The sequence below is a fragment of the Morus notabilis genome, unplaced genomic scaffold, assembly GCF_000414095.1.
Source record: "Morus notabilis unplaced genomic scaffold, ASM41409v2 Scaffold1175, whole genome shotgun sequence".
In the NCBI taxonomy this organism is placed as follows: domain Eukaryota; kingdom Viridiplantae; phylum Streptophyta; class Magnoliopsida; order Rosales; family Moraceae; genus Morus; species Morus notabilis.
Genome location: NW_010365976.1, coordinates 46,570 through 73,281, shown reverse-complemented (window position 1 = coordinate 73,281; position 26,712 = coordinate 46,570). Strand labels below are relative to the sequence as shown.

At 36.3% G+C, this 26,712-nt stretch overlaps 3 protein-coding genes across 4 annotated transcripts; 2 read left to right on the top strand and 1 right to left on the bottom strand.

Annotated features, from left to right (window-relative positions):
- Nucleotides 1-155: 155 nt before the first annotated feature.
- LOC21392774 (protein FAR-RED ELONGATED HYPOCOTYL 1) lies at nt 156-2,676 on the top strand. Of its 2 annotated transcripts, XR_002903194.1 has the most exons (4): nt 156-251; nt 1,365-1,963; nt 2,090-2,212; nt 2,317-2,398. XR_002903194.1 is itself a non-coding variant. In XM_024172827.1 (3 exons), the coding sequence occupies exons 1-3, from the start codon at nt 214-216 to the stop codon at nt 2,388-2,390; spliced, it is 711 nt and encodes a 236-aa protein (XP_024028595.1). In that variant the 5' UTR covers nt 156-213; the 3' UTR covers nt 2,391-2,676. The 2 variants fall into 2 exon arrangements, 1 of the variants encoding a protein (XP_024028595.1); XM_024172827.1 differs by lacking the exon at nt 2,090-2,212 and having other exon boundaries at nt 2,317-2,676.
- A 7,944-nt stretch (nt 2,677-10,620) lies between these two features.
- Nucleotides 10,621-19,963, top strand: LOC21392773 (cytochrome b-c1 complex subunit 7-2). The gene is made up of 4 exons (XM_010109004.2): nt 10,621-10,856; nt 10,965-11,122; nt 18,816-18,863; nt 19,666-19,963. Exons 1-4 carry the CDS (start codon nt 10,763-10,765, stop codon nt 19,732-19,734), a joined length of 369 nt encoding a protein of 122 aa, XP_010107306.2. The 5' UTR covers nt 10,621-10,762; the 3' UTR covers nt 19,735-19,963.
- Nucleotides 19,964-22,308: 2,345 nt separating this feature from the next.
- LOC21392772 (laccase-17) lies at nt 22,309-26,712 on the bottom strand. The gene is made up of 6 exons (XM_024172813.1): nt 26,602-26,712; nt 26,335-26,486; nt 25,873-26,117; nt 25,490-25,618; nt 23,010-23,981; nt 22,309-22,692 (listed from the first exon to the last, which is right to left on the bottom strand). Exons 1-6 carry the CDS (start codon nt 26,710-26,712, stop codon nt 22,562-22,564), a joined length of 1,740 nt encoding a protein of 579 aa, XP_024028581.1. The 3' UTR covers nt 22,309-22,561.

The window sequence follows — 26,712 nt, the reverse complement described above, 5'->3', positions numbered from 1 at the left end:
TTCGATCCAAACATAGATGCAAATTTGCAAAGTCGAACAACACCACAAATCTTCTCACGTGATGTACACGCGCCAAGACATCATGTAGAGTTGCGCTAAAGTATGTGTTTAGGATATCTTCGATTGCAGAAGCCCACTTCGTTCCCATAATCATCACCTTTGGTGGGCAGAAACTGATCAAGTCTCTCTCTCTCTCTCCTGTTCTGGGTGGAGATGGAAGAAAATAAACACAGCACATCTGAAATCAACAGGTTTGATTTATGGGTTTTCAGTTTATTCTCTTTTTGTTGTTGTGTTGTTTTGATTTATGGTTTTTAGTATGTTGTGTGTTCTTGGGTTTTATTGAATTTTGATTTCCAGCAAAAATGGGAAGTACTGTGTTTTAATGAAAACCTATAAAAAAAAAAAACTGGGTTTTGTTACTTGTTAATTTTGGAGAAATAGTAATAGAAGTTGAAATTGGTTTTTATTGGGTGATATATCAATTTGCACAATTTTAGTCTTTAATTATAAATACATTCAGAGTGTTTCAGATCTGCTGTGTGATAAGCATGCAACATTTTCATTAGAGAAGTTACTATTAGAAGACGATTGTTTTATATGTTTAATTAAACTCAAGTTTGAGGGCCAAAACTAAAAGTTGTGAGCATGTGATTGCCCAATTTGAGGTCTGAGGTGGGGGTTTTGGATCAAAAGGAAAGTATTATTCTGTTCTTGACAAATGTTTATGGGCCAAAAAAAAAAAAAAAACCAAAATACACCATTTATACCCAAATCATTTTTTTGGGTCATTACGTAATTTGAATCTTAATTTCATGTGGACAAAATAACCATGTTCTTTTTTCACCCTTGTACTTTCTGTGCTGTAATGGATTGCTCTGCCTTATATATTGGTGTTGTGTTCTTTCTAATGATGGATTGCATATGCAAGGAGTCTTATCTCCGAATCTTTTGATTCTAAAGCATTGCTAAGGCTTCGTTCATTCCACTCATTCGAGTTTTCAGTTTTAGATTTCTACAGTTAAAAATTCTCAAAAAATATCACATCTAACTTTTTCTGCTACAAGTAAAAAAATTCTAAAAAAATATCATATCTCAGCTCGAATTAAAAATTTATCCGTAAAGTGAATGAGGCCCAAGTCTTTGGCCTGTAATTTTTATTAAATAGTGCAAGGGATGCCATCTTTTTACTAATAAATGCAATCTTTTAGAATTAATTAATGTGGTAATTAAAAATAAAAAAAGGGACGAAACTTAAATGTCATGTGGGTTATTATCAAACAGTTGTGATTAGAGTTTGGGTCCCTAGTATTATTCACTTTTATTTGCTTAACAGTTATTTCTTCTTGAACTTCCTATACCAGCCTTCGAGTCATTAGTGTTAAAAAGACAATCAAGAAAAGAAAATTACTGGCCGAGCAATTGGGCTTGCCTATATTGAAGCATAAATGCAGGGATCAAGCCGTTAGTTCCGACGGACCCAACACCATCTTTTATGCAAGTAAGAGCATCGATCAACACACAACCAAGGGTAAAATGAAGGTACTAGCGATGGATGGTGGGTCAGAACTGGAGTCGATGAAAGATAGCAATAGTTACACTGAAGATTCGAACTCTTCAACATCTATATACGGTGAAGCCAAAATGGAAGCTGAGTATGCAACAACCCCTCACTACTCTTTGGTCAGTTGTGGAGCTGATATTTCTGAGAATACCAGATCTCAAGGGGACGGTTTAAATATGGCGAAAGCCAATTGTAGCGAAGAGGTTGAGTCACAAGCGTTTCTGAATCTCGAAGAGCAACTCCTAGAATTTGGAAATCATGAGAATTACATTGCCTCAGAATATGGAGCTGACAACCTTGAGCAATGGACAGATAAGGAACTTGAAGATATTCTGTATGCCAACGGATTGAACCCAAATGAGTATGTAATTTCATCTGGAAGGCGGACCGTAAATCAAGGTAATATAAGAGTTCATAACATTTTTTTTTTTTTTTTAACCTTCAAAAATCGATGGATGAAAATCTTTGTATCTTACATGTGTTAGCATTCTTAGACTTAGTTTGGGATTATTTTGCTCTTAACAGAGACACAACTTCTGCTTTAGTAAAATGAGAAAAATCTAGCTGAAAGTGCATTCGTATCTATGGAAAGTGCCTATACACGCTCGTTGTTTCAGTCATGTATAAAGTATTTTGAGGACGCCAAAAGTAATCCCGAACAGATCCTTAGACCATTTCCTTAATGAAATAACAGTAATACATTTCTTTGTTTATAATAACAGTAATACTGCTTGTTATTATTTTGATTGCAGAGGATCAATCAGGAAGTAGGAAACCAACCATCGATCAAGAGTTTGAGCAGTATTTTTCCATGCTTATGCTGTAAGGGTAATTGCTCTGCTATGAGCACATCCAAACGTGTATATCTTTTCGACGATTCCTGTCTGTAAAATACCTGAACAATGTAAAAAATGCTCTAGTAGCTCTTTGCTATGGTTAGTCCACATGATGTTCTGCAAGAGAGCGTGAGAAATATATGTATTTATCAAATATCCTATTCTGTCTTGCAGCTCATTTATAGGAATGCTCATCTCCTTAAAAGTAATTTGTAAAGGTCCAAAACCTGAACCACACGACTTACGTTGCACCGTTTTCTTATAGGAGTAATGATACGCGTCATGAATATTTTAAGTGTGTGTGTTAAAATTACGTGTCATGAATATTTTATGTGTTAAGTTCATAAAATAGCCCATGGTTTGTGATAAGATCTAAGGCAATTCTCAAGAAATGAGAAGAATTGAGAAGAGAAAGATGAATCTTTATTGAATGAAAGAATGAATTACAATGCAGTGATTCGAGGTACTGTTAACCTCCCCGTGCTCAGCCTAAGCCAAGACTTCCTCAAACTTCAGTATTTTTCCTCCTCTCCCTCAGTTCCCGAACCCCCCTTTTAATATCCCCTGCCTTCTCTAACTAATTCCCTCCCCAACTAAAGTCCACAGTAACTAACTAATAACATCCTTTCTAACAAACTACTAACTTCTCTAACCAATTAACAAGTTCCTATCATTACTCCCGTTCCAAACAAACACCTTGTCCTCAAGGTGTAAGTCAAGAAATTGCAGCCGAATGACTCCACTTCCTTCCCATATCGTTGAGCTTGAATCTTGGAACGTCAAATGGAGCATTGACTCTAGGAGGGTCAAGCTTAGCGGTGACGAAGGCTACAACAGAGAGGCTTGGAACCATGAACTCGGTAGCGATGATCCCAACAACAATGGGTCCTAAAGCAGTGAACTAGATAAACGTTGGGGTTTGAAGTTGCAAACCCACCAATTTCAAGTCTGCCATTTGCGAACTTCCTAATTTGAACTCCAGGCACACCAATTTATGCATACCTTGCCCCAAACTCGCTGAAATTTCGAGGGTGAACTCCAATTGTACCAAAATTAGCCTCAATCTTGCTGGAATTAGGAAGTCCAGCCCCAACCTTGCTAAAGTTGCCCTGTCCACATAGGCAGACCAAGAAACAGCCCTGATTTAATTCCCGATGCCGGCCCCAAACACGCTGGTGCTGGGAGGCCCATCCCCAATTGCGCAAAAATCGGCCCCAATTGCTCCAGAATCTGGACACCCAATCCAAATCCGGCCGGAATTTCGGAACCCAGCCCAACCCTTGTTGGAATTCGCCCTGAAAATCCCTGACCCAGTCCCAATAACGCTGGAAGACGAAGACCTAGTCAAAATTGCTCCAAAATCAGTCCTAACGACTCTTGAATTCAAAGACCCAGTCCTTAAATCCCGAGACGCAGTCTCCAAATTCCCGAAATCGGAACCTATCCCGCCGTAGTTGCTAACCCCAACCCTAATCACATGAAGATAGGAACCCATCGGACCGGAATCGTGAAACCCAGTTCCATAGACGCCCGATTCCGCCGTGACTCCGCAAGAATCTTCAAAATCGACACTGAAAACAGGTTGTGTCTCCTCCGTCGATGATTTCTGACGTTGCTCCGCCACGATTCCCCACTCAAATGCCGACGTTGGTTCCCTAACCTCCACCGTCGACGATTTCACTATCTCTGACGCTGCCAAGAATCACCTCTGTTCTTCCATCATCTTTCGAATCTGAGCAAAATTTTCCCTTACTTTTTTTCTAAATTCCCCAAGTCCCTTCATCATTGATTCGTGAGTTTCTCTGATTTCTTTCTTTAACTCATCCAACCTTTCGTCGAATTCCTCTTCAGCCATGCCCTGAAAAGTACCGATTGACTTAGATCTGAGCGATATCGCACCAGATCGCGAAAAATTGCTCGGAGTGCCGTCAGCCTCATGCGATTCTAGATCTCTTCACGTTTTCTCTAAGGTCGTTCGTCGGTTTTGATGTTCCAAATCTAGTTGCGACGAGCCACCGCTAGAAACATGAGGTTCTGAAATCATTCCTATGTTCTGTGGCCAAACCTCCATATTCGTTTCCAAAAGCAATCTTTGTGTTGGTCTGAAACGTTGAAGCAAATTCATCTTAAATGCACTCCAACAAACAAATGGTCGTCTTCTATCCTCCCACTGAAACCACTGAAAAGCTTTACCTTCCATGAACTCCTCAATGAACATCACTTTTTCTTGCTCTGAAAATCGATTTTTCAAGAAATATTCTTCTACTCTTGCTATCCACGCATCCGGATCTTCTCCAGAAAACATTGGCTTCTCTAATTGCTGCCAACGTCCTAATGTTCCCTCCATCTTCTCCGAATTTCGCCCAAGAAAGTGCTCTGATACCACTTGATAAGATCTAAGGCAATTCTCAAGAAATGAGAAGAATTGAGAAGAGAAAGATGAATCTTTATTGAATGAAAGAATGAATTACAAGGCAGTGATTTGAGGTACTGCTAACCTCCCCTTGCTCAGCCTAAGCCAAGACTTCCTCAAACTCCAGTATTTTTCCTCCTCTCCCTCAGTTTCCGAACCCCCCTTTTAATATCCCCTGCATTCTCTAACTAATTCCCTCCCCAACTAAAGTCCACAGTAACTTACTAATAACATCCTTTCTAACAAACTACTAACTTCTCTAACCAATTAACAAGTTCCTATCAGTTTGGTAGATATTGGGGCTCATGGATCCCGTTACACTTGGTGTAATGGACACCCGGGCCAAAGCTATGCAATGGCTAGGCTTGATAGGGGTTTGGCTGATGTTCAATGGCAATCTTCAGCCCCATCCACCATCCTCAAACTGCTCCCAGCTTCTTTCTCTGATAATTTCCGGTTGCTTTTACGTCTCGGTGGTGAACGTCTTGTTAGACCATTTAAATTTGAGGGTATGTGGGTGTGGGACCCTAGAAGTCACCTGGTTGTTCGAAAGGCATGAACATGTATTCTAACAATATGGCACTATGACATTTGGTGTGAAACGTGTGGAGCTTATGAATTGGAATAGCAAGCAGTTGGGGCGTGTCCAGATTGAGATTAAACAGCTTATAGAGAAACTCACAGCTATTCTGCAGGTAAGTCCCTCCCTGGAGCGCCTTGAAAGCGACGCACAGCCTTCTGGACAGCAATTGTGAAGGAATTTTCTTCCGGTATTTGCTGTGCTAAATTCTCACTTCACTGAGTAGAGTTACCTGTCCCATTTGCAATATGGAGAAGGAGCACAGCCTTCTGGACAGCAATTGTGAAGGAATTTTCTTCCGGTATTTGCTGTGCTAAATTCTCACTTCACTGAGTAGAGTTACCTGTCCCATTTGCAATATGGAGAAGGAATCTGCTTTTCATTTGTTTGTCTCGTGTCCTATGGTTTGACCCCCTTGGTTTCTTTCACCATGGGGGTTTTAGACCGAATGAGTTTGTAGGGCATGATTTTGCTGTTAGGCGATTTCACCTCGGTGGCAGGGGCTCATGATCGGCTGCTGTTTGCCTCTATTCTCATGGATAATCGTTGGCGTGCTCGAAATAAATGTGAGCCTGAGAGAGTGGGGATTGACTTGCTCCAAATCAAGGCCATAGTGCACTCCCGATACTGTGGGCTAGAAGCCACCTCATCCGGAGTGGACCAAGCTTAACTCGGACGTCCCAAAATTGTAGGAGCTATAGTCGTGCTGATCATACAGGGACTATTCTTTGGACATTTGCAGAGGAGCTGTCCCCACTCAAACCCGGCTGTGAGCGAGGCTTTGGCTGCTGGGAAGGCAATGTTGTTGGCTACGGAGTGTAATTCGACGGGGGTGAACGTTGAGGGTGATGCTGTGGTTGTGTACAAAGCCTCTGCTGATGGTGGTGCTGATATTTCTGAAATCAAATTGCTACTCAAAGACTGTTTGGAGATCATCCAAAGTTTTACTGGTTGGGAGATGATAATATTGCAAAGTAACTTGTCTTCTATCTTTGCCTATGGCTTTATTGCTGTCATTTTTTCTTGCCAATGCATTAAAGGAATAATGTGATTTGGGACACTCTATGGTGGTTGCTGTTTGTTTTCGTTTTGCCTTTCAATTTGTTGTGTTGTCTGTAATGTTTAGTGCCTTTGAATGACGTGTTTCTTTCAGCCAAAAAAAAAAAAAAAAAAAAAAAGCAAGTTCATAACAAAATGAAATTATTTTAAAAAAAAAAATTGTACACGCCTTTAACAAGTTATATGTTAGTTTATTGATGTGTCATGATTTTTTTTTTTTCAGAATGTATATTTTTGGCTTGGCGAAACTTTTCTTTTCATAAATGACTGCTCAAATTGTCCTGCGCTCGCCAATAATGTGATCTGTGATGTTCAATGTTTTTCGTCAAGATACACTGAAAATCCCTTCGAAGGAAAATGGAAAATGAAAAGCTCTATTGAAACAAGGGAAAGAAACAATACAAGAGTCTGTAATTTATCCACGCTTTAGTTGAATGGTCCGCTCAAGCAATTAAAGAATCCTCCTCCTAGCGCCTGGGAATGCCAATCATATGCCAGCAACCGAGTAGCATTAGTTATAGACAATAAACCAAAACTCGATGCAAATAGAGAAGGTAAGTTTGGTGAAATGTAAGACATGAAAGGGCACACTAGTAGTAACTTAGCAAGATAGGATTTCATTAAAATTAAGGATTATTATTACTTATGCATCAATTTGCTCGAAAACTCTCATTTTACCCTTTAAATTTTGAATTGTTTTCACTTAACCTCTTATGTTGTAATTTCAGTTTTAAAAAAAGAACAACGCAGTCACGTGGTATTTCTATTTGGATTTCTGTTAAAAAAATAAATAAAAACCACATGACCATACTTACCTCTCTCTTTTTCTGTCTGATTTTAACAGAAATTGCAATAAAATGGATTAAGTGAGCACAATTCAAAGTTTAAAGGGCAAAGTGAGAGTTTTTAAAATTTATGGGGATAAAATAAGAATGACTCTAAAGTTCAGAGGACACCAATAAAAATAATCATAAAATTAAATATGAAGTGGAGTTTTTAACATATATTGTTCTATACAATTGCTTGATCAAAAGCCAACTCCTAACTTGAATCCCATTTTGTTAGAATTTATCTTTTTGAAAATTTCGTCAAGTATATGATTATGCAATATAGATGCAAATAATCCCACATTGAATAGAAAAAGAGATATTCTTATCACTATCTCTATATAGAGTTAGCCCCAATTCAAAGTTGAGCAAGTCCTATGCAAAAATCTTTTGAAACCCATTTTTTTCTAGATAACAGCAAATATTGCTGCTTTAGTAACCCAATTTCAATACATAACTGTTGTTTTCCAAAATTAGCCAAATGGCAAAAAAGCACTCCTTCCAAGCTAGAGCGGCCATCAGACCCACTTCCTCTTCCAAACACGAATTCTCTATAAAAATTTATCAAAATTTCAATTGCTCGGCATAAATCATCCAAAAAAACTCCTCCATAATCCAAAATTGAGAAGAAAAAAAATTGAGAGAAAATAATTAAGGAAACGAAAAAAAAAGAAGAAAAAATTGAGAGAAAAGAATTAAGGAAACAAAAGAAGAAGAAGAAGCTAAAGAAGCTGGATGCAGAAGTGAAGTGAATAGGAAAGGATGAAATTGAAAGAACATAAGTAGAAGAATGAGACATTTGTGACAGAAGTGAAGTGAAAGTGAAGTGAATAAGAAAGGATGAAATTAAAAGAACATGAGTAAAAGAAGGAGACATTTGTGATATTAAAGATGATGGTAAAATTAAAAAATCTGGAATGACATATTAAAGTATCGGCCATATGCTAAATTTTTTAAAAACCTGGGGCCATATTTGGCTAGGGTGGCCTACCTGCTACCCAATTCAGTTTATCATTTTTTTATTGAACTATTCAACAATACGAATAATCCACTCATACTGATCTACATATTTATATCCTACTTTTTTCAAATATGATAATCATATAAGATAATTTAGACCTAAGTAAAAATTGTCTTACAGCCCGTTTGGTTGGAGGATTCGTTCTATGCTTCGAATCATGATTCATAGTTCGCTACAGTATTTTCTCTTACAAAAAACACACGTAAATAAAAAATTATTCTAATCTCATAGTTATAATTCATGAACCAAACGGACTTTTAGTGTAAATGGTAATGAGGGAGGAAACTTGCAATTGGTATTTGGTAGTAGTCTCTGAGGTTAAATAAATTAAAATATTGAAGATTAAGAAAATTTATGGATTTCTATAGGTTTTTCTTTTCTTTTCTAAATGAGGAACTAATGATTGGTTCTAGTACATGCGTACAGAAACAAAAATTACTTAAAAGTTGTACATTTTTTTTTCACTAATCTTACACAAAAAGTATTATAATGGTGACAGGGATATAGATGTAGTGGAAGCTTAATTAAAAAAATTAGAACAATAAAAATGAAAGGGATAGATCAATTAACATATTAAGTCACATAGAATGTCAAGAAAATTATTTCAAAATCCGCTATTTCACACAAAATATCAATGATTGACTTTAAAATTCATTGACTCACAAAGAATATTAAAATTTGAAAAAATGAAAAGTGTAAACACTCAAATTTCAAAATTCTCCCTCCTTACATGCCCCAAAGAGAAACTACTAATAAAAATAGGAAAATAAACGATTCCGAAAATTAAAAATAAATAAGGAAACAAACTTATATTTGACCCAGAATCAAATCAAAATGAAACGACTTTCTTAGACCAAATTATCACAAAAATGAAACTTTCCTAAATGTAAAAATAGTAATTTAGTTAATTGAAAACTTTTAAGAATAGAATTTAAATTTTCTTTCACAGTAATTGTCTTTGAGCCAAAAATATAATTCCGAATTGCCACGTGATTCTCTCCTAATGTGGGTTGCATTTTTCTCCCTCAGTTGGAATTCATTCTCGAATTCAGGGTAACTTCAAGCGATATGTGTAAAAGATAATTTGCTTCATGAATTGTGGATGGTCCATCTTTAAAGCAAATAAATTGTTAAACTCGCTAAATTGTAGATGGTCCATTAATTACTTTTAGATTATTGGGTGTTTGGGTGGTTCTTAGTCTAAATTATAGGGTGATTTGGTTTGCGGCCCTAAACTGCTTAAACCTCCTAATAATCCGTTAAAAGATACACATATATAAATTTTTATTTTTAAGTATCTTTTTTAATATTAATTTTTATTGGTCATGATAGAGGTTCTACGCTGAAAAAAAAAAATTTAACACATTTTTATTAGTTTGTATTAAATCTTTAAATGACAAACTTTAATACGTTTCTTGTTTTTGAATTATATTATAAACTCGAATCTTATCTTTATTTTTATTGATTAATTGTTTTACCATTTTGGTGAAATATTATTTTTTTGTTAAGGTATTGAATACCTTTTTATTCTTAAATTTAAATTGTTCAAATCGCTTATGACTAATTTAGTTTAGTTTAAAGGGAGAAAGAGGAAAATATGCCAAGACTTGAGATGAATTAAAATTAATAGGCCAATAGTTTACATAAGTTAATAAATAGGCCAAATTACTGTTTTCGTCCATAACTTGTCTAGTTATGAACCATAACTTGACAAGTTATTGTCCATAACTTGTCTGGCTATGAACCATAACTTGACAAGTTTGTCCATAACTTATATAGTTATGAGTCATAACTTGACAAGTTATGGCCTATTAATTTCTATAACTAAAAATTGACCTATATACTTTTTTAAGCTTTTCATATTGGCATATTTTCTACTATTTCTCTAGTTTAAATTTTGTCAAAAATATGAAACCGTCTAAAAGGAAAAGTTAACTTTCCTTTGGTTGGTGGTTTCTAAAAAAAAAAAAAATCACTCAAACAACTTACGAACACTCATAGTTAATAGACGAAGGATTAAGATATCGTTTATTTCATATACTCAAACTCAATTATTAATTTTGTTATAATGTAAAACTCTCACATAAAATTTAAATTTTAAGCATCAGAAATAAAAATTATAGGTTTGAGTATACCTCCCAAAAGGGCCCTAAATGTCAACATTTTTATTTTTCAAAATTAGTAAAAGACCTAAATGCCAACATTTTCAAAATGAGCAACCAAGTGTCACAAATCGAAAAGTTGGAGGACCTAAGGGGCAAATGCCCTTAAAGTTAAAACGTGAAAATTATAAAAATTATTCTCTCTACTCCGCCTCTCTTCCTATCTCCCTCAGTCCCTCTGCATTTCTCTTCAGCCTCCGCATCTCTTCCTCTTCCTTGTAATATTGAGTTCTAAACATTGTTATTATTATTATTATTTATTTTTTGGATATTCAGCGCTGTCCGTGTCCCTTGAAGAAAATGTCGTCGTTTCTGCAGTCGCTTATTGATCCGAAGAAGAATTGGTTCGCCCTCCAGCACATGAAAGTTCTCTCCAAACGCCTCCGCAACTACGGTCTCAAACCCTAATTCCTTCTCTCAATCCCCAGTTTCAATTCCTAACAAAGTTTGATTCTTTTTTTTTTTTCTGGATGTTGATGGTTTTGAGATTCGATCAAATTAGGGCTTCGATACGACGATCTCTACGACCCCTATTACGATTTGGACGTGAAGGAGGCTCTGAATCGGCTTCCGAGACAGATTGTGGACGCCCGCCATCAGCGTCTCAAGCGCGCCATGGACCTCTCCATGAAGCACCAGTACCTCCCCAACGATCTTCAGGTTTATTGCTTTTCAATTTCCACATTTCTAACCATTTTCTAATGCGTATTATCATTGTTGTTTTTGTTGTTAGTCCCTTGATTTTTTTAGTCTGTTTATCTATCGGATTTCGATTTCATGTCACTTGCTACAATGACAAACTTTAGGCAAATTTTTCTACAGTAACAAACTTTAGAAAGTGAAATTAGCAAAATGACATTCTTTCATTTTTATCCAATTACAGGTTTTGATTGAAAGAGTGCATTTTTAAGCTCACTTAAGCTAGCTAGAGTCTTGGAGATTTAGGGGAACCGCATCTATTAGTTATATGATAAGATTCTTAGGTCTTTCTATCTAATTCCGGATGAGAACGTAAGAGATATTGACAGAATCAATCTGAAATAGTATTGTTGAATCACGAAAGCTGATAGAAAATGGGTCGGGTGGTGTGCAGAGTGGGACTTTTGTGTGATATAGATTATAGTGAATATTTGGTGTTTGGTATTTTTGTTGATTATGGGTGATGTTGCAATGGGCTAGGTACTCTTAGTGGGCTAGGTGTAATAGTAGGAAGTAGACTAGATGCTGATTGGACAAGTTGGGTGAGGGCTTTTTTATATGTTCAAGATGGTAAGTGTGGTTTCTAGGAGGAAGGCTTTATATTACTTATCTTGGCAAACTTGTTTTAAACCTTTTTTTTATTTACTCAAATGTCTTTACATAGGCGTCATGGTCAGTAAACAGCTATAACGAGGATATTGTTTATGTTTTGTGGTTATAGTGATTTGTCTAGACCTTTCTCATATAACTGACTATTAACATGTGGTAAAAACTAGGCTTTTAGATTTATTACTATCTAGATCTGTCGACTGCTGGCTAGATTTTTTACCACAAGTTTTACCAATTTTTGTTTGTAGAAAACGAAAAAATCCAAAAAGTATCCCCTCAGTTTTGCCTAAATACAGCTTTTACTCTTGATTTTTTTAAAATCCAAAAAGTATTCCTGTGTTTTTCAACCCATACAAAAAGTATCCATTCTTTTAACTTTTTATGTTTAATTTTTTTAAAATGACCCAATTGTCCTTGAATATCATACATACTGTCTAACTTTGTGCTGGGCTATACCAACTTCCAAACACTCCTCTTAGATTTTTTTTTTTTTTGAAGTAAACCTCTTAGGAAATTTATAGCACCGATTTCAACATTTTTTTTCTTTTTTTCATTTTAATAAGAAAGTGATCATTTTTTTTTTTTTTTGAAAAAAGATGTAAATCTTTTTTTCTTGAAATTTAAATTAGCAAAACATGACAAATTTATTTACCAATTTGAGGTGAAAGTGTATTTTGTAATGCATAATAAACCCACTTGCTAGAATACAATAAATTCACATCTTTTTTTATTTTTATTTTTGAGATTTCAATTTTTTATTAAAATCGAAAAAAACTTGTTCAAATTAGTGTTGTAAATTTCTTAAGAGAGCCACTTAAAAAAAGAAAAAAGAAAAAAATTTAAGAGGTGTATTTAGAAGTTAGTATAGCCCAGTACAAATTAAAATCTTATATTATATGGGATATCCAAGGATAATTTGGTCATTTTAAAAAAACTAAATTAGAAAAGTTAAAAGAAGGGATATTTTTTGTCTGTTTTCAAAAACGCAGGGGATACTTTTTGGATTTCAAAAAAATTAGGGGTAAAAGTTGTATTTAGGCAAAGCTGAGGAGATACTTTTTGGATTTTCTCGTAGAAAACTCTAGTAGGAAGTACTGTGAGAAATTAGTGGTTGGGATTACTGTACTAATTTTTTTTTTCTTTTGTAGGAACTAGGAACAAATTTGAAAAAACAAATTTACTTTAATATGGATAAATTAGATAAACAATATTTATCCTTACAAGAAGAAAATTATAGCATAACATGGACAAATTAGAAGGAAAAATATTTTGATGATCCAGATTAAAAAAAAAAAGATATAAAATTTTAAGAAAAACCAAACACAATGCACCAAAGAAGCTACCGGAAAAGAAAATGGGAAATAGTAAAAAGTACAAAAAAAAGAAGTTAATCGGAAAAAGCAAGAAAAGGCAAAAAAGAAAACAGCAAAAAAAAAAAAAAAACGTTTCGCATCAAAGAAACTACACCACTCATTTTGTCCCTGGTAGTATGAAACGTTGAAGCCGCTTTTGTGGCTTTTATCTTTACATATATAAAAGCGCCGAAGTGCGCTTCCAATTTCGTCCAAGAGGCCGAAACGTTTTGTCCATGAGGGGATGTGGACGAAACGTTTCATCCTTTTTTTTATTTTGCCTTTTCCCCTTTCTTCCTATTATTTGTTTTTTGGTTCCTCTCTTATTTGCTTCTTTAGTCCCTAATTTTTGCTTTTTCTTTCCTCCTTATTTAATTTTATTATTATTTCTCTACATATATAAAAGCGCCGAAGGGCGCTTCCAATTTCGTCCAAGAGGGCAAAAAGTTTTGTCCATGAGGGGATGTGGACGAAACATTTCATCCCCCTTTTCTTTTTTCTTTTTTTTTTGCTTTTTCTTTCATTCTTTTTAATTTTATTATCATTTTAGTCCGTCACTTTTTTCTTTTCCTTCTTTTGTTTTTTTTTTTTTGAGTCTTTCCTTTTTAGGTCCCCTTCCTTTCTGATTTGCTTCTCTAGTAAAAAAATTTTGTTTTTCCTCTCACCTTTCCATACCTCTAAACTCAACCTCCGCATTGCTTCTTTCTATCAAAGATTGTTTCTTACTCCCACACATAAGTGCAGTAGCCTGAAGTTGACCTATGATCAGTCAAGGATCCTGCCTAATCAGCTTAAGAGAAAATCTCAATACTTTTATCATTATGACCCTTCTTGAATAACAGTCCCCTTCTTGGTGTCATTTGAGATATCTAAGAATTATGTACACAGCCTCAAGATGCTCTTTGGTTGGATTGTTCATGAACTGACTAACCACACTTACGGAGAACCAATATCAGGTCTAGTGTGGGACAAATAGATAAGTTTTCCCATGAGACGTTGATAGCGCCCTTTGTCGACTGGATCACTGTCCTCTTTTCTGCCAAGCTTGCTGGTTGGATCCATAGGAGTGTCTGCTGGTTTGTACCTAAGCATTCCGGTTTCTTTAAGTAAGTCTTTAAGTGTACTTACGTTGAGAACCTGAAATTCCTGTCTTGGTTCAAGCTATCTCCATGCTAAGGAAATATCTCATAGCTCTTAATCTTAAATTGCTTTGCGAGAATTGTCTTTAGCCCATCTCTTCTTCATTGTCACCCGTCAGGATGATGTCATCCATACATACTATGAGGATGGTTTGATTAGTGTTTGATGAACAAAGTATGATCGGACTGTCCTTGTGAGAACCTGTGCTTCTTAACTGCCTTTGTGAACCTGTCAAACCAAGCCCTCGGTGATTGTTAAAGGCCATATAATGACTTCCTTAGCTTATAGACTTCGCCGACATTCTTCTCATTCTTGAAACTAGGAGGAATCTCCATATAGACTTCATCTTCTAAATCACCATTAAGAAAGGCGTTCTTCACATCTAATTGATGAAGTGACCCGTCTAAATTTATAGCCAAGGACAAGAGAACTCGAATTGTGTTAAGTTTCACCAAAGGAGCAAAAGTTTCTTGGTTGTCCATACCATAGGCTTGTGTAATCCCCGTAGCAACCAAACGTGCTTTGTGATGATCAATGGTTCCATCTACTTTATACTTGACATTAAATATCGATTTGCATCCCACTGGTTGTTTGTCCTTTTGGTCTATTTGAAAGTTCCCATGTGCCATTCTTTTCTAGGGCTCGAATTTCTTCATCAATGCTTTCTTCCACTTGGGCTGAATTTTTGCTTCCTCATGTTATTTGGAATTTCAATACTAGACAGATTGGAAATGAAGGCACAATAGTTGGGAGATAATCTATCATATGGCACAAAATAAGAGATTGGGTGTTGTGTGCATGATCTCACACCTTTTCTCTGAGCAATAGGAATATCAAGGTCATTAGGCATTGGAGGAACTGAGCTAGAAAGGATATCAGTGTTACCTGGAGAGGTTGACTTTGAACTTGAACTCGGCTCAGGCTCATGGCTTTGCTCGAGAAGGATTGGATGCTCTTATCTCTTTTTGGGTTTTCAACCTCTGAGAGTACACTTGTAACTTTTTGTGCTCTACACCGGATTTGTGAATTGGGGTTTTGATTGGAGTTTTTGTATTTGGTAAGGCTTCGGGCTGAACTGTTTGAGTTATGTCAGGCTGAATTATTTGAGAAGGAGATGATGATGTGATTTCAGTGTGAATAGTAGTAGTGGACGGAGATTGATCAACATAAAGCCAAAACTGATATTCTTGTTGATTGATGGAATTCTTCCCCAGAATATGAGTTTTGGTGTATAAAGGTTAGTTTTCAAAAAGGTTACATCCATAGTGTTGTAGAATTTCTTCGTGACCGGAGAGTAACACTTATACCCTTTTTTATTAGATAAATATTCTAGGTACAAATATTTGACAACTTTGGGATCGAGTTTGCTTCTTAAATATGAAGGAACATGAACAAATGCTAAGCAACTGAACATTTTGAGGTGAAGAGAAAAGATCAACTGACTATTTGGAAAGGCTTGAGTGAGAGTTTGACTTGGTGTTTGGAATTTTAATACTCGAGATGGCATCCTATTTATGAGATATGTTGCTGTTAGCACATCTCCCCAGAAAGATTTTGGGACATTAGAGGTAAACATGATTGCATGAGCAACTTTGAGAAGGTGTTGATTTTTTCGCTCTGTAATTCCATTTTGTTGTGGAGTGCTTGTGCAAGAACTTGGGTGGACTATGCACTTATCCAATAAGTAATCTTCAAGAATTGGTGAACTTTGGCTTGGAATTGATTTTGAATCATGGAGTGAAAATTTTAAAGATAGGGCCTCCCTTTGATTTTTCTTTCATAAGAAATATCGATATTGTTCTTGTGTGATCGTCAACAAAGGATACAAACCATCTTTTCCCTATGAAGTATTGATATGGGATGGTCCCCAAATGTCACTGTGAATCACAGAAAAAGGATAAGATGCTTTATATTCATGAGCAGGATTAGAATTTCTCAGTTGTTTGGACAATTGGCAGATTTCACATTGATACAAACTCGGATTTTTATTCTTGAACAATGAAGGAAATAGTTATGACAAATAATGAAAGCTTGGATGGCCTAATCGAAAGTGCCATAACATAATTGCACTATCATTATTGGAATTAAGGATTGAAACATAAAAAATCCCTAGTGGATTGACTGACTATGGCTGGAATGGTTGGAACAGAGACACATCGAGCTTGTTTCTCAAGAAGGTTGTCAACCTTGAAGAGATAGAGCCACACACATTCCTCAGCATTGCCAATTGTCTTCCCCGAGTCCAAATCTTGGAATTGACAATTAGTAGGGAAAAATTTAGTAACACAGTTGAGATCCTTTGTTATTTTGTTATTGGACAATAGATTATAAGTCAAGTTTGGAACAAAAAGCACAGATTTTAGGACAAGATTTGGTGAGCTTGTTGTTGACCCTATACAAGCTACAACAGATAAGGATCCATCTGCAATACAAGCTGTGTTATTTATAAGGCATGGATGATAATATTGGAATAGGGAAGCATCACCAGTCGTATGATCGGAAGCGTTTGAGTCAATTATCCACACACTGGGTTTCTTGGTTGACACTTAATGCTCTTAAAAATTACCTTGTCGAGCTATTGACCTGGTACCAACAATTGTAGTGGAGGATCCTGGTTGGGTCTGGACTCTGGATGAACATTTTTTGAAGGAGGTCCAACTGCGCTTTGCTGAAGAGAGCAGTTTTAGTGGATGGTTGCTCATTTGTGGTCACATTTAGTCCGCTGCTCTTTCTGCCGATGAGTGGTTTCCAATCAGTGGGTTTGTCGTGTCTCTTTGGTGTGCCTGGGTCGTCTACAATGATCACACCAAGGCCTGCCCTTGCAGCTGCTGTCATTATTTCCCTGCTTGCTTGGTCCACGGGTCACCAGAGCCAAGCTTCCAGTTGTGGCAATAGCTCCTTGATTTGCCATCATAATTCTCTTCCGGCTTTCTTCTCGTTGGACTTTAGAGAAGGTTCGTCCCAAGTATCCTCCCCCTAACTTCATCAAGGTTTTTGTTTAACCCAAGCAATAACTTGAAGATTCTCTCCTTCTCTACAATTTTCCTATACTTAATTTTGTCACCTGGACAGTCCCAGACTATTTTCTCAAATAGGTCTAGTTGTTTCCAATACCAAGTGAGAGTATTGTAATATTGGGTGACAAAAAGATATCCTTGATGAAGGTCGTGAAAGAGTGCTCTTAATTCCAAACAACTCGACAGTATTTTCATTGTCAGAGTACGACTCCTTTACAGTGTCCCAAATCTCTTTTGTTGTGCCATAGAACGTAAAGTCTTGGCTGATGTTGTTGTCCATGGTACTGATTAACCAGGACAATGGACAGCACCACGTTGTTTTCGGAACCCAACACTTTGTACTTCAATCATCCTTTGGAGGTGCCGCACCCCCGGCGAGATTGCCATCCTTCCCTTTGCCGCTGATATACATCATACCGTACTGAGCCCATTGAATATGATTTTAGCCATTTAACTTGTGTCCGGTGATTGGAAGAACTGCACTTTTTGATCCACCATGGCTGCTGTGAGTGACAATTTCTGGGCCTGAGGAGGCGTTTGACGTGCTGTTCTTATCAGTGGCCACTCCATCTTTGACCATTAGAAAAGAGGAAGAATTATGTTACCATGAAGTTTTTGGAAGAAAAAAATATTCTTCTATGATTAATTAACACTAGGAGCATATACAAGATAAATAGGCAAGGCAACCATCACGGTAATAACCTCCCTTTATTCTAGGACAAAGAAAAAAAAAAGGAAAAACATGATATTAGTCTAATCAAATCACTCCTAGAAATCAGAAACTAATTTGCAAGAAGGGAAAGAATAAAATACAGCTAATCTACAAAAGTCAATCCAAGATTTACTCTGATTTGTCTTGGGTTTGTTTGGTATGAGGATTCAAACCAGAGTGATTCTAATTATGATTCTGGAACCAGAACCATGATTCACAATTTTGGGTTCAAATCATGATTCTAAAACCATGATTCAGAATCAAGGGTTTGAATTACCTTGAATCAAGAGGGAGAGTGGTTTTAGAATAATGAGTGATTCTGGTTTAAAACATCACATCAGATTCCGAATCATGATTCAAAATCATCTAAACCAAACATTGGTTCAGAATCACTATAAACAAACACTGATTCTGAATTAGGATCCAGAATCATAATTTTGGATCCATCTACCAAACGAACCCTTAGTGATTAGGTAATCAACTTCGGATTCCCATAGTACACAATCTCGATATCAGGACATTGTTTTATTTTATATGTTTGGCACTGACTCGCATAACTTAGGTCTTGAAATTGGGTGATTCAAGTTTGCACATAAGTTACATGCTTTCTTACCTAAAGTTTGTATCTAGCTATGATACAATGAACATGGTGTGTAATCAGCGTTTATCATTTCTTTTTCCTGTCTTCATTTCTTTTGTGGGGCAAAGTGACTTGGAATGACTAGTCCATCCTAACAAACACAGTTTCCTCCTAAACAATGTTGCGGATCTTAATGTTGTCCTTTTTGCTTTTATTCTCATCGATGTATTTTATTTATTTTCAGGCAATGCAAACACCATTCAGGAGCTACCTTCAAGAAATGCTGGCTTTGGTAAATACTACTACTGCCCATATAAGAATAGAATTTGCTGTCGTGCTTAACATCTTGCATTGAAAGCTCTGCTTATAAGTATCGGTATTTTCACCTTGGTTTCAACATTTGGAATCTCTTAGGGCTCGTTTGGTTTGTGCGTTCAAACCAATGATTCTTGATTCTGGTATTTGAAATTCAAATTTTTTGTGAGAGGAAAACACTAACAGAATCAAAACCATGAGTTTAAACGCATAAAACAAACGGCATTTACTCTTCTTCTTTCCTATATGACTGCTTTCTTTCTGTGGAAAATAGAATGTGCAGGTTGTAAGATGAACGCTTTGTAGAAAACAGGAGTAGGTTTAATAGAATAATGTAGCTGTTGCTTTGTCCAGTGAGAACTATCTATCTGAAAAACAATTGCTATGATCATCTTATCATGGTTAGAACATATGCACATTATGAACAGTGGACGTTGAAGTAGAACTATTAGCTGCATTTGTGGTCGAGCGAGAAAACAATCATAAAACTACTATTATGATTGTCTTACCGTAAACAAAACAATATGTTGCGGTATTAACTAGATGGATGTTGAAGTAGATATATAACTATGAGCTGCGTTTTGTTCAAGCGAGAAATATGTATAGAAAACTACTGCTATGGCTGTTTTAACGTGAATAGAACAGGATGCTGTAGCTCAAACAGTGGATATTGAAGTTAATTATAATCTGATGAATGTCTATTAGTAGGGGCTATCAGACTTGTTAGTTTGTATTGGATCTGTGCTTGAAAAATAAAAACTGTTGCTTTTCTTTTGCAGGTGAAGAGGGAGAGAGCCGAACGCGAGGCTTTGGGAGCATTGCCACTCTACCAGCGCAGCATTCCTTGAGCATCTTATTTCATATTGCAACTACTGTCAACTAGAGTGGATCTCTGAACATTCGTTGCATTTGCATTTGTGATGGATATTTCAATCCAAGAAGTGGAGAAAGATTCTCTTCTAGAGGTTGTTTACGTATTATTTGTCATTCGGTGTCTGAAAGTAATTTTCTGGATGGATGGCAGATACCGGTTGCCCTTAATCATGATAATAATGAAGGAACCAACTTTTCAGTTCATATGTTTTCCTTAAGTATTTTCATTAATTTACAGCCATTGAGTATTGATGCGTAATATTTTTATAGATTTAATTCCGCAAACGTACGGTGTCAAGTTTTGAGTATAGGGTGAGTGAGTATCGTTTCCACAGGGATTGGGTTTAGAATTGCCGTTAAGTATTGCGATTATTGTAACTTAACTTTATCTAGACAACTTAATAAGATGATAATTAAGAACAAAAACAAAATAAATATAAAATTAAAATTAAAGTATCTATACACAAATGGTCTAGGGACTTGATTTCGCTTGCTTATTCCTATGTTCATCTTATTATGTAATCGCTAATTAATTTTGTTTAATTCATTAATCAAGACTCTAATGTCACCTCGCAACCTCTCTCGAGTGCCTCACAAGGTATTATATTTAAATACCCAAAACAATATCCTTATTCAAAATGAATATTTAAATACAAATTAAGCTTCGCCTTTAGAATTAGAAAGTAGGAATATTGATCGTCTCTCGGCCTCACAACGACTTAAATCTTAATTTGATTATCTAACCGTTGATCTCCTCTCGGTCTCACAACAACCTAGGCTATGTTTTTTAAATCTAGATAAAGAACTCAATCTCTCCCGAGCATCAAATTCGCAATCTAAAAATCATCTAACTCATTGACCAAATAAATTAGATGCATTAAGCATAGAGAAACATAAATGAATTGAAAACGAAATTAAATTAACAATTAACAAATATTCAAAACATAGTTCAAATAAAACTATATCAAGTCCTAGATATAATGTCTAGCTCAACATGGAAAAATAGATGAAAGAAGATAAAACTCAATATCCATTGAAGAGCTTCCAATGACCTCCAAGATGAAGGATTTCGGCCTCCTTTTGATGTTTTCTTCAGTTTTCCGGGGCTCCTCTTCTCAAGTGGCATATCTTTCATTTTATACTACTCACTTTCGGAGCTAGGGTTTCATACGCGCGTTGCAGCCTGCGTGAAAATGCGCTGCAGCGCTCGTTTTTGGAAGAAGGATCGCGATGCTATGGGCTGAGGCGCGCTGCAGCGCGCGGGTCTACTTCTGGGCGCGCGCCTGGGCGTGGGGCGCGCGCCTGGATGTGGGGCGCGGGCGCGCAGGGGGCCAGGGTGCAGGCGCGCGCCCCATTCTAACTTGGCTTTCCTTTGCGCGCTGTAGCCCGCTTTCTTGCATTCCAAAGCCTCCTCTTTTGTGCCTTAAAATCCTCTTTCGCCTCCTATTGCCATTGATTCACAAGTTGGGTAAATATTCTTCTTTTCTTCATGCAAAATCATCTAAGTTCGGATTTATTTCTAATTCCTATAAAAAGCATACAAAAGACATTAAACTAACAATAATGCTTGAAAACTTATAAATATTCAAACTTAAAAGTACTTGATTTGTTGGTAGAAATACATGTCATCAAGTATTTTGAATATTCCTTTATTTATCAGAGCTCTTTATTGTTGATATCCTTAGTCGTTAAACTTTCCTTTGAATTTTTTTGCACTTTGGTATCTTCATCCTATTAACTTGTTTTTAACAAGTAGTCTTTAATTTTTTAATTTCTTTTTTTTTTAAGCAGTAGCAATTGCCAATTGATTCCTAGTATAATTTTTCAACATTTGTATCATCGCAACTCTTTACACTTCCAATCCATTGACCACTTGGCAAGAGCTTGAGGTACAAGTTTACATGCGCAATAAATGATTTAGGGTTCGTTTCGTTTACGCATTTAAAAATATAATTGTAATTCTGTTATAGTATTTTTCTCTCATAAAAAAGTTTCCGCTAATAAGTTCTCTCAAAAAATTTGAATTCAGAATCAAAATCATAGACTTAAATGCGTAAAGTAAATATCTCATTTTTCTAAACAGCACAAAATATATTGCCTAAACAAATAACTTTATTTGTCTGTCACGTCATAATTCATATGGTGCTTACACAAGAAAATATGCTAAAGAACTCTTTTTTTTTTTATCTACCAAAAAAAATTAGCGTTCTTTAGCATATTTTCTATATTAAATAAGTGGTTTTTTTTTTTTTGAATGCTGCTTGTACCATTAGATGAGCAATTGTAAATGGCCGTGGAAGGCCATTGATAGTATATGCATCGAAAATGTCATTTTAACCTATTTTATTCAAAACTTTTCTTCATAATAAATTCTCAAAAAGTTGTTTTGCATGACTTTTCTCTCATCAAGTATGATACTAATAATCGTTTAGAATCAATTGATGATTTGCGTGATTTATGAATACCTGTTGAGACCCTCAAAAAGAAAAGAAAAAAAAAAAAAAAGGCCTGGTGAGGATTGCCTTAAAGAGCAAGCTTACACGCTGAAATGGAACGTGTCCATTCAAGTTTGAATTGTTTTACAATTGAGACAAGCGAACAAACCAACCAAAACTCCTGAAAAACCATCATCAGATCAAACTCATAACTATCTTTTATTTACAATAGTTATGAATCTTTCTCATGATTCATTATATAAATATGACAACTATCGATTAAAAAAACGGAATGAAGAGGGAAAAAAACAAGACAACTCAACGAGAACACGTGGCCAATATCCGGACCATTATTGGTCAGTCAAACTCAACATTTCGGAAGATCCGACGGTGGTGGCGGCAACTTTTGATTTGGTTGGGGCCCGTCCAAGACGATCCATGCCATCCTCAGCCCCCAGCTAGTGTGGACATCTAAGTGGCAGTGCATAAACCAAACTCCTGTGTACATTTTGAACACAAAAATTTGTGAATATTTATTTGTCAATGATAAACAAATGCTTATGCAATTATTATATTCATCGGAGCGACATTAATTTTAAAATGAACAGAATAGTAGCGATACTTGAAACAATGCATGTTCCAAATCAAATACACAAATATACGAGGAAGTGATGAAAATTTAACAGTTTCAAAAATTCACTAAACAAGCAGATATTTTTCATCATTACCACAAAACTTGCGTGTGCATAATCTATATAGGACTCGTAAAAATTATACCTATGTAAACCGATAGATATTCATCAAACACATGATACCTGGGTTGTCTGCAAAGAAGCGGATAGCGAGCCACCCACCGCTGGGCACACCTGCAGTGTTCCCCTCCAGCGGGTCAACCAGATTAAACTTGGCCGGGTCCTTGTTCGGATCGTAGTTCCCAAATCCTTGCCCAACAACAAAGAAATTAAAACCATGAAGGTGAAGAGGATGGCTCTCAGCACCAAGAATGCTCGTGTCCTGCAACACCAACTCCACACTGGCGTTGAACGGCAGCACCACCCCGCGCGTGCCGTTCGTCACCATTGTGTTGTTCGGTGGTGTCCCCGTGTAGTTGAAAGGAGTTTTAGGCGTCACGGGAAAATCTGTGGTGTAGACCCCATTGGATTGTCCAAAAAAGTAGGCTTGAAGGAGAGCCACACTTGGTAGCACAAACGAGACGTTATTGATTGAGGCGGTAAATTTTTGGCCATTTGGTCCTTGGCACGTCGTGTTTTTCGGGCACGGGTTGGTGCCAAGGCCTACAGTAAAGAAAAACTTCTTATCCACTCTTTGTGGGACATTGGCGGGGAATTTCTTGCTAGCCAAGCTACGTAGGCTACTAGTGAAATTGGCGACAAATTGAGTGACATTGACGAATTTTGTGGCGTTGAAGGGAGGGAGAGATGGTTTGTGGAGGGTGAGATTTTTAATGTGCGACGGTGGTGGCTCATATTCGAGGATACCGGAGGTGGTGGTGTTGTCGACCGTGCCACTACCCGTGAAGTAGGGGCTGGCGGCAATGAGGAATGTGGAGTTGGGGTAGTGGGGCTTTGTCCTTAAAAGGACATTGTAAGTTTGGCCAGGGGTTATGACGAGTGTGGTGGTGGTGAAGGGCTTGGTGTAGGTGGCGTCGGCTTCGACGATGGTGAGCGTGTGGTTGGCAATGCTAAAGAAGAGCTCATCGTTGAGTGCAGCGTTGATAAGCCGGAGGAGGTATGTCTTCCCAGGTTTCACCCTTAGCTTAAATGTATCTACCAAAAAACAAAATTTTCTTTTAGAAAAACAAACAAAATTTAGGTGGGTAAATTTCAAGCATTTGTCATGTGGCAAGAGTTAAAGATGCAAATGCACTATTCTAGATAATTCTTATCATCTACATTAATACTTGTTTTCAATTACACGTAACTCAAATAAATTTTGCGGTGATTGAGATCTGAGGGAAATGATACAAATCGTTTCCCACATCAGATTGTTATGTGGGCCGTTATTTGTCACTCAAATATATTACGGCTCTGCATAATACTATCATTATCAAATCCAACCATGCTATTGAAGCTAAAAGGATTACATAAGGCTGTAAAAGCTATAGCTTATTTTAGATACTGCTACTCCTGTCCCACAACTGACAATGAGAGTTGGAGCTGTTATAAGAAATTCCACTAGATTTATTATGGCAGCTTCAATTAAAAAGTTGGTGCTTTCACTGTTTGTGAAGTTGAAGGTAAAGCCTTACTTTAAGTTTAGTTTGGGCTAGGGAGGTAGACATTTGGTTCATATATTTAGATTCATGATTCAGAATCATTTTTACTTTATGTGTGTTTTTTGTGAGAGAAAATACTGTAGTGAGTCACGAACCATAATTCGAACCATGACACGAATCCTTATACAATGGCACAAATCTTCATACCATGGCACGAATCCTCATACCAAACATCTTAATCTCCATGAAACGGAACCTGATGCACTAATTGAAGACTAATACTTTTTATTGTAATGAGTTTGATGTTTTATAGTTAGATATATTTAGTTTATTATTATTATTTTTTCTATGGGTGAAGATAAACCATATTTTTGGGAGAAAGATGGAAATAGGCCAAGATTTGAGATGAATTAAAATTAATAGGCTAATAGTTTACATAAGTTAATAAATATGCCAAATTATTGTTTTTGTATGAACCACAACTTGACAAGTTATTGTCCATAATTCACGGTTTTTGTCCATAACTTGACTGACTATGCACCATAACTTAACAAGTCTATCCATAACTTATCTGATTATGAACCATAACTTGACAAGTTATTGTCCATAATTCACGGTTTTTGTCCATCACTTGTCTGACTATGAACCATAACTTAGCAAGTTTATCCATAACTTATCTGATTATGAACCATAACTTGACAAGTTATGAACCATAACTTAACAAGTTATGGCCTAGTAATTTTTATAACTAAAAATTGGCATATATACTTTTTTAAGCTTTTCATATTAATCTATTTTCTACTATTTTCGCATATTTTTTGGGAGGCAAATAATGCGGCCCATTGTTTTGGCTTCTTTGACTCTTAATGTAGATAATGAGCTCATTTAGTTGGAGTAATTTTCTCTACCTATAAAAAATGTTATTGTACTTGATTACATTAATGAGCTTGTTATTTTTTTTTTTCATTTATTTATTGCATTGTTGATATAATTACAAATAATGCTGTTTTTTATCACTTCAATGAAAACAAATAAATAAATAAATTATGCTGCTTGTACCATTAGATGAGCAATTGTACAATGGTCCTGGAAGGCCGTTGATGGTAAATGCATCAGAAACGTTGGGTCCTGCACCCGTCTGAAGTGCTTGGTTAATCACAGCTTCTGGGTCTGCGTTAAACCACTCTCCTGCAATATCCCAAAATGCATATGAAAAAACTAGCACCAATATTAGTCTTTTTCTTACAACATTTTCTAAATTGTTCAAATATGCCTCTATATACACATTGGTGTTAAACTTTCTAATTTGAGTGTTATGTTGAATAAATATCATATTACGCCGTTTATTTTAATACTTTTATATGATACGATAGAATTATAAAAAAGTATAATCTTTTAGAGAGAACTGTAACTAGATAGATAAGGGCAATACGAATACTTGCCGAAAATAATATGCACTTCTTTGTAAGGCTTGACAAAGGGGTAAGATTCATTGCGCTTGGGGAGGATGATAATGGGGCCATAAACGGTAGATCTTAGCCATGAGATGTGAGCGTGCCATAAAAGAGTTCCTCTCTGGCCAGTGATGGTGAAATTGTATACATATGACTGTCCTGTCTGTATGGGACACTGCGTGACGTATGCCGGCCCATCGGCCCAAGCACTTCCCAGCTGCCGAATTCCATGCCTGCTCTCTCTCGTGAACAATACATGATTAATTATGTTTAAACAACAACAAAAGAGTATTTATCAAGAGTAAAGAGTAAAAGTCTAGACTTATACACTCTCAAAGAAAAATTTTCTATTTTTTCATAGTTTTTTTCTTTTTCAAACGACGTCTGTTAATCTTGAAAGTCGAGAGAGATATTTTGGAGAAAACGCTTCGATGTGGTAGAAAATCATACCAGTGAATGGTGATATTGTTTGAAACGTGATTAACCACCCTCACAAGAACTCGATCACCTTCTCTTGCCACCAACGCAGGACCTGGGAATTTCTTGTTCACACTTATAAGGCTCTTCGTGTGGCACAATCTTGTCACATTGTGGTACTCAATCTAATAACATAGCCCAAAATACATTATCAGTTAGCTATAAAAAAAAAATAAAAAATAATAAAAAAAGCTAGTAATAATATCTAAATCAGCAGGTCAACTAGTAGAAATCATTTACATTGAAAGTGTAGTGCCTTGTTCTGCATGCCACAAAGTCTGCCATCATAAGTAGTGCACAAAAGCCAAAGAGCATAGAAGCAAATGAAGAAAAAAGAAGAAAAGAACCCAT